Genomic DNA, 13,775 nt, shown 5'->3' with positions numbered 1-13,775 from the left:
ATATTTGATTTTATAGTTTCAAATTTATGTTAAGAGTTTTATAAGTTTTCTTTTCTTGGAGCAGATGCATTTAAAGGTAATGAATCAGTAATTCTGTGGTTGATGTGTGCGAGAAACACAGAATATGTGCATAACAAATCCATGCCACAGTCCAACATTTCATTCATCACAGTTTGTTTTAGATATGTACATGCATCTCATTATTCTACTAGCATAATTATTTCTGTGCCGTGGACCTTTTGATTATTAGTGTTTGTGTGTTCATGTGTTTTAACACAGGCATTAAGGGCACGGTTCTACAAATGTGATAGAGAAATGTACTGAACTGCGTTTGCAATTGTAATTAATTTTCTGTGGCTTCCATGTTTCATTGAATGGTTGCTCTCTAGTGCTGAAATAATTATACCCAACCCTCGATTCAGTGGGTATTAAGCAACCTACCTAATGTGTTTGATCAAATTTTTGTTCATTTGTGTATATCAATAATGCACTTATGTTGGAGATTCCATATTTGATGCGGATGGTGGTGGTGGAAATTTTACGAGCGCTTCAGATGGAACCGATTTCGCACTGAACTTCATAATCGGAAAACATCCATTATGCCGCAGAAGAATTTTTCTGACATATTGTTGGATGACATTGAAGGTCGCTTTAGTCGATCAGTATGTATCATGCATCAAAACGGTTTATGTACAAGATAACGTGAGTGTTTAAGTTTGATATTTGACAAAACTTTCTAGGGCGATGTCTCGAAAGCATCAACTTTTTGGTGACCTCCATATCACATGACCTCGAATTCCAAGAGTTTCTGGATTAATTCATGATCAGTTAACCATGTTTACAATCGGTTTAGAACATTCTGCATGTGTCATGATTGTGTTGGTGGGAACGGACGTCGTTTACAGCAACTCATAATGGTGACAAGGTCAAGCACACTTTGAAGGTCATTCGCCCTTGAAATTACTTGCGAGTAGTTTGATTAAAATAGTATTGTCAGTATGGTTTGGTGAACCCATTTGTAACACCACCTTGGTTAGCAATGTATAATGTTCTTGCATAAGCATACACAAGCAGACCCGTGAAGATCCGGGGTAGAATAGGTCTTCAACAACCCGTGCTTGCCGTAAAAGGCGACTCTGCTTGTCGTAAGAGGCGACTAACAGGAGGGTGGTCAGGCTCGCTGACTTGTTTGATGCATGTCAATTGCGTGGAGCGATGTTCATGACATCAATCACTGGATTGTCTGGTCCAAACTCGATTATTTACAGACCGCCGCCATTTTGCTGGAATATTGCTGAGTGCGGCGTCAAACAACAAACAAAGAAATCATACATAAGCAGCCATATGAATCCAATATGTATATAATTTTTCAATACTTAATTAAACATTAATATGTTTTCACTACTCCTGGGCAAATTCTCTTGCGATAATATCTGATTCAGTGTTATCGATTTATTATTAGAAATTGTTCGTTAAATATTTGTTTTCAAATGTTTATGTGCAATCATGTGTAAGTTTGGACATCGTGGCATTTACAATTCTCCATTATACATCTTATTTGTGGTGTGGGCATCCTGCAAACGCAGTGCTGTAAATAAGGTAAATTTTCTCATTCTGTTGCACTTTTAGTGTGTTGCAGTGTTGCAATAATGTAAATGTTATACCTATGAAATATTACTACGCATTTCCTCATCCCGTGAAGATCCGGGTTAGAATTTGTCTTCAGCAACGCATGCTTGTCGTAAGAGGCAACTAACCGGATCGTGTGTAGGGGCTCACTGACCTGGTTGATGCGTGTCATCGTATCACAATTGCGTTGATGGATGCTCATGGTGTCATTCACTGGATTGTCTAGATTCGACTATTTACAGACCGCCGTCATATAGCTGGAATATTGCTCTGTGTGATTTTAGACAGTGGGTGAGCGAGTATGGTTTGACGCCATATTCCAGCACATATCACGAAGAGGGTCACCAGAAATGAGCTTCGAACTTGGGTTTTCAGCGTGACGAGCAAACGCTTTAATTACTACGTTGGCTGGTGTCAGTTCTGTTTTCTCACAGGCAGTCACACAATCGCTCCAACGTTGACCTTCAAAATCTGAATCATTTCCCTTCGACGTAAATACATAATTATTTCCTTGGTGCAACAGTGACGAACCTTCTGAATCGAAATAATAACACAAAACAATGCATTGACAGTTTCCCCGAATTGAGAAATGCACGGTTAAATTTAAACAATGAACCGAATAAGAGTTCAAGGGCACACCTTGCTTCATAATGAGAGTGAGTGAGTTGGGTTTAACGCCGCTTTTAACAGTATTCCAGTTGTATCGCGGCTTCATAATGAGAGTATTGTGTTGGAGATAGGTGGATATATAAGTACTGACGCAATTCATAGTCTTATCATCTTTGACCAAACCGAACTTGAATATGTGCGTTAATATTTCGGATTATCTTGAAATTTTCCTCCAGTATCTTGTAATATCGAGGAACTGGTTACAGAGACATTGAGTGGGGATTGTATAAGACGACTTGCGTCAGTACCGATCTCCAACACTGTGCTCTCATTATGTAAATAGGTGTGGCCTAGAACCCTTATTCAGTTCATTTCTGACGGCGCATAATGTGGATGTTTGCGTGTTTGTTGGGAGCATGATACTTACACATGTGTTTTTTAAACGTGAACAGCACATACAAATTGTTTAGCTGTTAGGTGCTCATAATAACACTTTTGTTTAACCCCAAATGACGATTACGCAATGCCTCGGCCGAGACGATCATCGCTATATGGCTGAAACAATGCCGATGAGACGTTAAATGTTAACTCACTCACTCACTTTGGAGACGTTATCTACACCAGGGCAACACTCATGACTTGTCACGGGCTGATCGTTCACGAATGATGTCACGTCAACAAGACAGCCATATTCGGTTGGTGCAGCTACGGAATCGATACCAAACTGAAACATTACCAGCTCGGACAGAGGCCAAAGAGTGGCAGAACCGTATGAAACCGGTTGTGGGAGCACAACTTCCAGCCCGACATCCAGTGATACGCTCAATTTTGCTTCCACGTCAGTCAGGCACACCTAGCTTGGCATAGACAGCATCTGAGGTTCAGAAAACGTGACTGGGACAGTATACTGTTCACAGATGAGTCCAGGTTTCATCCAGGGTCTACGGAGAACGTTTTACGGCGTTTGCGTGACTTAACGTCGTCAGTTGGGGTGGAAGTGCAATGGTATGGGTGAGGTAATACAGTTCATGGGAGAACACGACTCGTGGTTGTTAATGACAATCTTAATGGCGTGCGCGTAACGTCATGTTGCAGCAGGTTAATGTCCATACACATGTTGCACCTGTTGTGACTGACATTTTCAGGCAGCATAACATTGCTGTACCGTCATGCCCGGCTGGCTATCCAGACCTCTTCCCAATAGAACATGTTTGGAATGAAACAAAAGACACCTACGACAGGACCAAAACCAGCCGCTAACGCTAGCTCAGCTGGGTCAATATTTGGTTGACATTTGGAAGAACATCCCCCAGGATGTTTTCAATCATCTGGTGTCTTCAATGCACTGCGGCTGCCTCACCTGTATCAATGAAAATGGTGGTCACCCCCAATATTGATACTGGTAATTGAGTTGTTACACTATCTGTTTTAGGGAGTGTCCCGTTACCTTGTATCAATGAATTTGTTATAACAAAATGATGGGACCAAATGTTACATTTACACCACTTTTTATATGAAGCACATTTACTTTTATCTGAGTATATATCACTGACTCTCCAATTAAGGTGAAGAGAGAGCAAAAATTGAAGCCAAATATCACTTTAGTTGAAACAAGCATGAACATGGTTTTGCAAACAAATGATCATTATAAGGGAGAATGTGGGAACAAAACTCAGGAGCCATGGATCCTTGCATTCCTGAGGGATGCAACTCTGCACAGCAATATTTTGCACCTTAGACAACTGTGTTTCCTCTGCTTAAATAATGGATTCAACAATTAAAAAGCCCTTGTATTGGAGGTGTTACAGTTTAATTCACACAAGCATATTTACAAGATAAGATTTCAAAATAAATACATTGGATGACAAACCAAGAAAAGATCTGCAAATTTGAAAGACTCATATTGTATATTGTATTATTAGAAAGACATATATTTCAACATAGATTATTAACAGCATAACTGAAAACCTTCTGTTACAAAATCGTATCACAAAAAACACCTTTCATATCTTTTGTGGCAAAACCAAACTCTTGAATTTGTCAGATGTTTTGCCAGGAATTTCTCTATGACAAATATATAGATGTGTATGCACAGTCATTCCAGGTTACAGATGAGTGACCACAGTGTCACCCCATTGCTATAGATGATCACATTCAGATACATCAGAACAATGATGGTTGAAGGACAAGCTAGGGGCTGACCATTTGATATTCTGGAGGGGGGCACCTGGGATTTTGTATGGAGATTAGATCTTTCTTCAGCTAAAGCTGCAATACCAGATATTTATTTATTTAAATTCATGAGCCTGAATATTTTTTTCAAGAAAAATATCTTGCAACAATATAACTTTCATAGTAGACAAAACAAATTCCCACACACTGAAGCATAATTACTTTTTTCAAGAATTTTATCTGTCAATTGTATATTTTTTTTATAAACTCCCAGGCCCGCTGCCCAGAATAGCAAATGGTAGGTGCCTGACATGATATTGACATTAAAAAAACCCAGGTTATTTAAACAGGTTACTGATGGATGAAAGTGTAGAGAATTCATGAGTGGAAGAAATATGCAAGTTTATTGAATGGAATATAATTGGTCTCTATGTCCAATAGGACAAGATCCACATGCTATGGAACATCACATAAGCCATGGATTCTTTCGATTTCTCTGAGCTCAGGAAAACAAATTGGCCCAATGATACTTAAACAATTGTATCACAGCTGATCTACACTGTTTAAATTCTCCTACTAAATATAACTAAGACACATTTTCACTGAAACGCAGTTCACGCGCAATCAGAACACATCTTCATATTGCATTTTATTGCTCAAACAAACCATCCATACACTTCACATTCTATCACTAGAACAGTCCTAACCATTGTCCTCAAGAAACATAAAAACATTGGGGAAGAAGGTTTCAAGGATAATCACAAATCGTGACCTGAAATATATCCCGTCCTGATGCCAACACCTACATACGTGGATACAGAGGGGTGCAGGGGTGATCAATACCCAGAGTAATGCTGCGACAAGGAATTTATCTTACCAACATGTTTCAATCTGCCACTGTAATTGAGAATTCATAAAAACAGCTGTTCGACTGAGCTGAGGTTAACTTGTGCTTTGTCACATGACTATCATTGAATCATAAACAACATGCATCTTTTTGCTTCAGAGTTGTGTATAAAGGATTTATTCTCCTGCTCAGAAATCCATGTGCAGCCTGTCTTCTTCATGGCGGGGTATAAGAGACTTCTTCTCAAACTTAGAAATTTATTTTCCTCCCCGGAGGGATTCATAGTATTTTATCAAGATCACGTTAACAAATCAGATCTCCACATTCTGACATTGAGGTGAGATAATATATTTATGATTGTGTAGGACACCAGGTTAACTATCAGGTACGCACCTGAAGAAATACCCTGTGGAAGTGACTGACCATTTATTATTACTTGGAGCATGGGGAGGGCTGGGATTTTTAAGAGGAGGCAAACAATAGTTGATTTACCCACCAATACACATTATTTTTCAGAACATCCAACATGTCCAGTGAATTAATTTTAATCTTAGTATAACCTGGGGACAAATTACTTTTTCAGCATTTTTTTGACCTCTTGACAGCTTGTCAGTTATTCCCTCCTTTTGTCCCACTAAGCCAAAAACATAATGGTGACAGACTGAAATCCCCTAATCACACAGACTTGTGACACCCCTATCCCCAATCAGGACCCTCTAATCAAGTAAGGACATGACAATAAAGCCCCTAATCATACTGACTTGTGACACCCCTATCCCCAATCAGGACCCTTTAATCAAGTAAGGACATGACAATAAAGCCCCTAATCATACTGACTTGTGACAGCCCAATCCCCAATCAGGATCCTCTAATCAAGTAAGGACATGACAATAAAGCCCCTAATCATACTGATTTGTGACAGCCCTTTCCCAAATCAGGACCCTCTAGAAAAGCCAAATTTGAAAGTTTCATGACTGAGAAAACAGTCTTGTGTCACATATCACAAGAAATAAATTGATAACAATAACCATGCAGCTAATTCACATTCTGCCTCTGATGGTATGGAACACACAACAGACTACGTGGTAAGAAACAGAAGCAACCTTGATAAAACAAAGACCCACTCACCAAATAGAACTCAACACACATACTATAAATATCACCCTTCTACTCTAACACATAAAACAACACTAACAAACACAGTTATGAGCAAACATTTTATATTAGATCATAATATTGTTTGATATAAGATAACATTGTGATCAATGAACATTAAAAAAACTGGACAATAATTCATAAAAATATGAAAACTAAGGAATAAATTATGGTAAAGCACTTTAAAATTTTTCAGCATTGGCACACTATATATAAAAGGGGATTTAATGATCCTTCGGCATCACAATTATGGATGAAATTACCATCAATAATTAATAGGAGTGTCACGAGTCATGATGTATCGCAAATGTACACATGAAACTATGATACACAATACACCTACCTATGTATCGATTAAATTAAATAGAAATTTCCAAGAAATTCCCCAGATTTAGTACGCCAAGGGTCACTTTCGTGGAATATGCCATTAGAATATATGCATCAATTATATAGTCCCCAAGATCCCTGGATAACTTTTAGTAAAGAAATTCTTATCCCTGGTGTCATGACACATAATAATAATAATAATATTAATAATACATACCCCTATCTACATGGGGAGATTCTAAGTTACTATCAGACGAAGAACTGATGGTTTTTCCATCCCAATTATGACTTGTAGGATTTAACCTTAAACCTTTCTTCCTCATTCCACAATTAACCAGTTACCTGTGGAGAGGGTATTACACTAGTCCTGACACTAGTAAAATGTGGTATGACAACTTGTTTCCTCCCCATTCTAGTAGCATAAAATACCACTAATCTGAAATCAGCTGCAACTAGATGAATTTAAATCAAAGTTTCTATGTATCCCTTATTGATAATACAGAAAACTGAACCTTTCTCATTATTTTAATCTGGGGTAAAACATTCATCTACCACTTACAGGAGAAATATTATACCACCTTTTTTAATAACCCAACCAGAATTAAGAAAAAACTGCAACTGCCACATGGTTCAACATGTTCTCACCACACCCAGTTTTAGCACCGCGGACAACCATGCCATTCCCCCATAACACCACTGCCATGATTTTCTGCTTGAATGAGTTTCATGCGTAACATTTCTCACAACCAACAAACCCTACATGGCATGAAAAGGAGGAGTTATTATCTGCAGAGCAATTCTTACTGGATTCGTGGATAACCATGCACCAATTTTTCCAATAACAAAGAAATTTATTTTCCTTAATGCTGTTTGAAAAAAGGTATGCTTTTTCTAAATAACATTTCATAGATATTTTGTCTTTAGCATAATTTACTTGGCAACAGTATTTAAAATCTTTATTTGGCCTATTACATCTTGACATAACATACACATTGTTGGATTGGCCTTCAATACCAGAACTGCCATTAAGTTCCACTGATTTCAAGTTTCTAATCGTAAGAACTATGGTATAATCCATTTTACATTCATTTAGTTTCATATCACCGTGAAAACCCTTGATTGGTGTGAACATATCCAATGGCAGTGGGGGGGATGGGAATTTGGAGCAGGATGAGAGATTTTACTTATTCATGTCAAGGCCATTATATTTTTATTTGTTGGATCATGGAACCAACCAACCAACCCTATTTTCTTCAAAACTAGATAAACATAACAAGCCTAATTTATGCTTATTTTCCCCCTGCGAGCAACTCATACACGCAAAACTATTTTGAGATTACTCAATGTTTTAATAGTAATCATCTATGAACATGAAATTCCTTGCATGATAAATCAAGAGTTATGTCCCTTGTCCTTGACACATGGACTTTGCTTACACTAACTCCCTTTGTCTTCAAAGAATAACTGACAAAAGAATGCTTCAAGCAGACAATGGAGCTAATGATATAATTTACTTATTATTTACTTATTTTTCCCCCTCCCCTGAAACAAGTAATATTTGTAAAAACATTTCATGAGACAGTGTAACAAATAGAAGCTAATGTCAGCTTTTTAAAAAAAATATACTATTCCCTCCTCCGACTTCCGACTACATGTATAACAAACAAAAATCTGTGATCCAACAAATAAAAAATAATGGCCCAATCTAAAACAACATTAAGAACAGCTCTTAGAAATCTGGGGAAAATTTCTTTTAGTTCAAAAGCTAAACATTTATTCCACATGTTCCCATACATTTATTCAATACATATGTCATTATAGACAACCCACCTGATACATTTCTATTAATGATATGACTTCAGCTACAAAGCTGAACTGGAAGGGTGTCTCGAAATTAAGATTCCTGTTTCCCGTAGTTTTGTCACAAGCTGAGCTTACACAGAGTAAGATGATTACACCACACGGAAACACTGGAGATCAATCTTACATAGCCACAATGATATGCATGAAATACAAACAATGCAAAATTCAAGTATCGTAATAAATGGGCAATTGCCAACATACGAATAATCACATATCACAATTTGAGCATTTTATGATTAAAGTTGTAATTACTTTTCATACAATGACTGAAATATATACATCAAATTTTAAACATCTTGCATTGATATTTGTCATGAAAAGGTGAAAATTGACAGCGGTAATGTGAAATTGCCTCCCACTTTATCAAGGTCATCTCATATGACCTTGGTCTTCCATTACTGTAAATGTGTCTGGATCAAACAACAAATGTGTCAGTCATAAAAAATAATGTCGCAGGGTAGAAAATCAATAACAAAAAAATTTAACTTGAAATTTCCCATGAAGCATCTCTTACACATGTCTGTAATGGATGGCACAACAGAGGGTCCTGATGGGGTATACTGTTTAGCGTAAAATAACTAAAAACATTTGTCATAAACATTAAATGAGTCAAATATTATTGTAAAAGATTAACTAAAATCTAAATTAAAAACAGACTAGCTCTTGTTTGTAAACTTTACTGTGATAATCATGCCAACATCTCATAAAAGTTGCGTATAACTAGATCAAACGATACAGCAAAAGCAGTCAGTGTTTGATAATTGCAGTAATGAAACGAAAGCAAACCCCCCTCTCCCTATGTTTCCCTAGACACACTGATGATCCATATTCGCATAGAAATGATTTTGCATTTTAGATTCAACTCCATGTCTTATCCACTATTCAAGTTCTTTTAATGACTGCCAAAAATTTTACTGACAACAAACTTGTGACACCCCAATCAAGACCCTCACATCTGGATGATGTCAAAACAATCAGTTTTCATTTCTAAAATTGGCAAATGCATAAACAATGAACCATATTCTCTCCAATATGGCAAACCTACACACCCACAATTCCTACAATAACTTGTATTGGAATTTTAAATCAATGAAATAAACCGGATGAAGATCTGACACCTGGGTAGCACAATTTAAACACAAAAAGCAAAGGTACTGGGGTAAATATTGGAAAATCAGTTTCCTGGTACCCATATCTGAAAAGAAATTCCACTTTGCAGTGCAGCACACATACAATCAAATTTGGCCTTGTAATATGACAGTTTGTGTATTATGGAAAGTGGAATTGTATATAATGGCATGGACTAAACATTGTTATTCCACTGTCTGTTATGAGTCACAGATGGACATGATCTTTCACTGAGATACATATGGTGAGATATATCGTACTTTTAAACAAAATCCTGTGACAAATCTTCCATATTGAAAATTGTATCATCTTTTCATAGAATTCCTTGGTAATATTCCCACCTTCTTCAGAGAGAAACATTCTCTCATTCCTTGGTGAGAATCATTCTCACATTCCTCGTTTTCTTCCACAATGGGATATCTTTCCTTCCACTTGCAAAGAGAAACATTCTCACATTCGTTGTGAGGTACTCCAATTACTAGGAGATATTTCACACTCCTCGTCCTGTTGAAATATGATGGTTCAGCAACAAGCTGTCCACATGGCAAACCCACACAGTAATTAGTCAGATATTTTATTCCTCTTGGAGATAAATTCATGTTCCAAGGTGAGATACATTCTCAGTCTACACGGTGAAGTAATCTTCTCTACAAGATACACAGTTGAAGATAAGACAGAGAGAATTTCACCACGGTCTTTTGATATCAAGTATATCTACACAAGTTTGACTCTGAGGCTTGCCGAGGTGTCTTAAACTTATTCAACGAACATCAAATATTTTACCACTCTCCTACCCTGAGTTCCATGCGGCCGGCAGCCAGCCAGCGTAGTACCTCTGCCACAGGCCAGCGCCATGTGACAATTCGTCACATCTTTCACAGTCCATTCAAGATATTGCATCTGCTTTTCATCCGTTTCATGTTTGACAAGTCTACACATTTTCATAAACAAATGTCAAAGAATGGTTACGATTCATTAAGAAAGTATGTTATGTTAATACGTGTAAATCTACTTGTTTTGCGTAATTATCCTTTTGCGTAATTACATTGGTAAAGAGAAAAGAGAAAAGTCTGGTCACGTGATATGCAAATTAGCCTGTGGCAGTGGTGTTATGCGGAGTCACCACTGCGCCAGAGTCTGATATTTTATATCAAAAGACACAAGGGTGATCCAATATCATTCTTCTTTCATTTTAACTGTAATAAGCAATCTTATCCAGCTTCAGAAGCAGAGAGGTAAGTGATGGCATTGACTGTGACATCATGCCATGGTAACTGGTGACGTTGCAACGGTTTGCTAAGCTATGTGATGCAATTTTATTGCAGCAATATCTCCAAGTAGAGATGGCTTGATCTCAGCTAAGCAGTATCTCCTGTGGAGGCCAGTTTGCATGATAAATATCTTTACCATTAAGCACAAGTCCTACATCTAATAACATGACACTGTTTAAGGGGAAGACACAATTTTCAGCTTAAAATAAACGTCTGAAGATGACAAGTTTTCACTTCTAATCCTCTGTTATTGCATGAAAATATATATACTTTAGCAGTGAAAACATCTGGCACAAATGCAACTGGAAACATAGCACAGCTTCAGTCTTCAGATATTTTATACAATGAATGCATCTTCTTTTGTTTTGCACTGGGATTCCTACTCTTCCATCCTCTAGAATGACATGAAATGGCTAATGGTAGAACCTTCAGCTGAAACATGGAGTCTGTCATGACCTCTAATAGCAGAACCTTCAGCTGAAACATGGAGTCTGCCATGACCTCTTATAGCAGAACCTTCAGCTGAAACATGGAGTCTGCCATGACCTCTTATAGCAGAACCTTCAGCTGAAACATGGAGTCTGCCATGACCTCTTATAGCAGAACCTTCAGCTGAAACATGGAGTCTGCCATGACCTTTTATAGCAGGACCTTCAGTGGAAATATGGAGTCCGTCATGACCTTTTATAGCAGAACCTTCACTGGAAATATGGAGTCCATCATGACCTTTTATAGCAGAACCTTCAGCGGAAATATGGAGTCCATCATGACCTTTTATAGCAGAACCTTCAGTGGAAATATGGAGTCCGTCATGACCTCTTATAGCAGAACCTTCAGTGGAAATATGGAGTCCGTCATGACCTCTTATAGCAGAACCTTCAGTGGAAATATGGAGTCCGTCATGACCTCTTTATAATAGAACCTTCAGCAGGAAGCCTTTCATGAGAGACAAGATCACAAAATGCTTATGTTTGAGATCAGCAGTTGCAGAAGATTAGAGGGTAAGTATAGTCAGACGAGTCTGGAACGAAAAGAATCAAAAGATGTTCAACAATATATTGCACGTACAGATATGGAAAGTAGATTCAGTGAGTGAATGTTGTTTTATTGTTCAGCAATATTCCAGCTGTATCATGGCAACCCGTAATTAATACCTGGCATAGTTTTGCATCGTATCGTGGAAACTTGTAAATAATACCTGGTGTAGTTTTACACCAGTCAGCAATATTCCAGGTGTATTGTGGCAGCCTGGAATTATCAAATGAGGGCCAGGAGGACAGTGGTTAACAGCATGAGCAACAATCCACACTACAGAGGCATGTTGACACACCATAGGCTAATGTAGCAGCCTGATCCTCACTAGCCCGCTCTTAGGATAACATGGGAGAATGGGGACCTTGTCTGCCCCGAGTGCCCAAGGGAGCTGCATATTCAGCAAAACACTGCATATTCAATACACACATATCATGGACTCATATATTATAAACAAAAGCGTCAAAACCCTTTCCATATCCATAGTAAATGTCTGCAAAAAACAGTCGATTGTAAGATTCCGACTATACCAAGAGTATGAGCATATGTTTGTCAATAACAATCAAAAATTGATGATGTACTACTCAAAAGAAGTTAAAGAAACCCTGGTTCTTTCATATTACAACAGTCAATCTGTCATGGCATAATATTCAATGATGAAATACTGAATATACAGATTTCCTGAACATACACGGGCCTACTTATACACAATACATTACTTGAATAAAATAAGGTATTTGAGCTTATGGATATAAAAAAATAGAACTTTATGTCATGTTTAATGTATATTGTGCAAACTGGTTGATAGAAACATCTTGCAAGCAAACATTCGTGAATGTATGGTGAAGAAAGTTAATTTAAAACAGGCAGGTTGTGCAACACCACCAGCCAGGTGGAGTGAGTGAGGGAGCAGGGAGTAAAGCTGCTCTTGCCACTCTTGGTGTCATATTGCATATAGTGAGCGAGTAAGTGAATATTATGAGATAATACCAGAGGCCAGGCAAACCAGTGACTGACAGCATGAGCAATGATACATGTCATCGAGGAATGATGACACAAATTTAGTCATTCATGGGAACCACTAAATCCCCATTTCCTTGGGCTCAACATCAAATTGAACAATTAATTGAACATCAAAATAATGGGGAATTGAACATCAAAATAATAGGGAAACTGAAATTCGAAATAATGGGGAACTGAACTTAAAAATGATTGAGAATTGAACTTCGAATTGACATGGGAATTAAATTTGAAAATGACACTGGAGTTAAACTTTATAATGATGGGAAATTGATCTTGAAAATGAACTGAACTTTGAAATGGTGTGTGAATTGAACACTGAAATGATATGGGAAATGGAGAATTGAACCTTAAAAATGACAAGAAATTGACCCTTTAAAAAGATAGGGATTTAAACTTTGAAATGGCATAGGAATGAGTTTGTGAGTTGGGTTTAACACCGCTTTAAACAGTATTCCAGTTACATCATGGCATGTCAGCTTAATGTGGGAGGAAAGCCTGAAGTGATTCAGGTCTCAGATGTTTAACACTTCAGCGAAACCCATGAGCACGGGTATGGTGCTGACAAACCTAGAAACATAATTGGGGCGAACCGGGAATCGAGCCCACAATCATAAGTTTCTGGTGTGCCCAAGGGACGCAACTCTGCACTGCGAATCGCGGCACATGCGATTTGAACAATGAAATAAAGGGGAATTGAACTTCGAATTGACATGGGAATT

At 37.8% G+C, this 13,775-nt stretch overlaps 1 protein-coding gene across 3 annotated transcripts in view; it reads right to left on the bottom strand.

The window, feature by feature from the left end:
- Positions 1-4,947: 4,947 nt before the first annotated feature.
- Positions 4,948-13,775, bottom strand: part of LOC124142830 (ATP-binding cassette sub-family A member 2-like) — a 94,161-nt gene continuing 85,333 nt past the window's right edge. For 2 of the 3 annotated variants that reach the window (XM_046511520.2, XM_046511519.2), the window contains one exon: positions 4,948-12,022. Coding sequence is in view for 1 of the 3 variants with exons in the window: in XM_046511519.2 (XP_046367475.2) it covers positions 11,996-12,022 (27 nt within the window). In the remaining 2 variants the exon portion in view is untranslated. The remainder of the gene's footprint in view (positions 12,023-13,775) is intronic. The other variant, XR_007219379.1, reaches the window with a different exon arrangement.

Source organism: Haliotis rufescens, unplaced genomic scaffold, assembly GCF_023055435.1.
Source record: "Haliotis rufescens isolate VD_foot unplaced genomic scaffold, xgHalRufe1.0.p SCAF_8, whole genome shotgun sequence".
In the NCBI taxonomy this organism is placed as follows: domain Eukaryota; kingdom Metazoa; phylum Mollusca; class Gastropoda; order Lepetellida; family Haliotidae; genus Haliotis; species Haliotis rufescens.
Note: the sequence above shows the minus strand (reverse complement) of the source record. Positions and strands in the feature narration are given on the sequence as shown.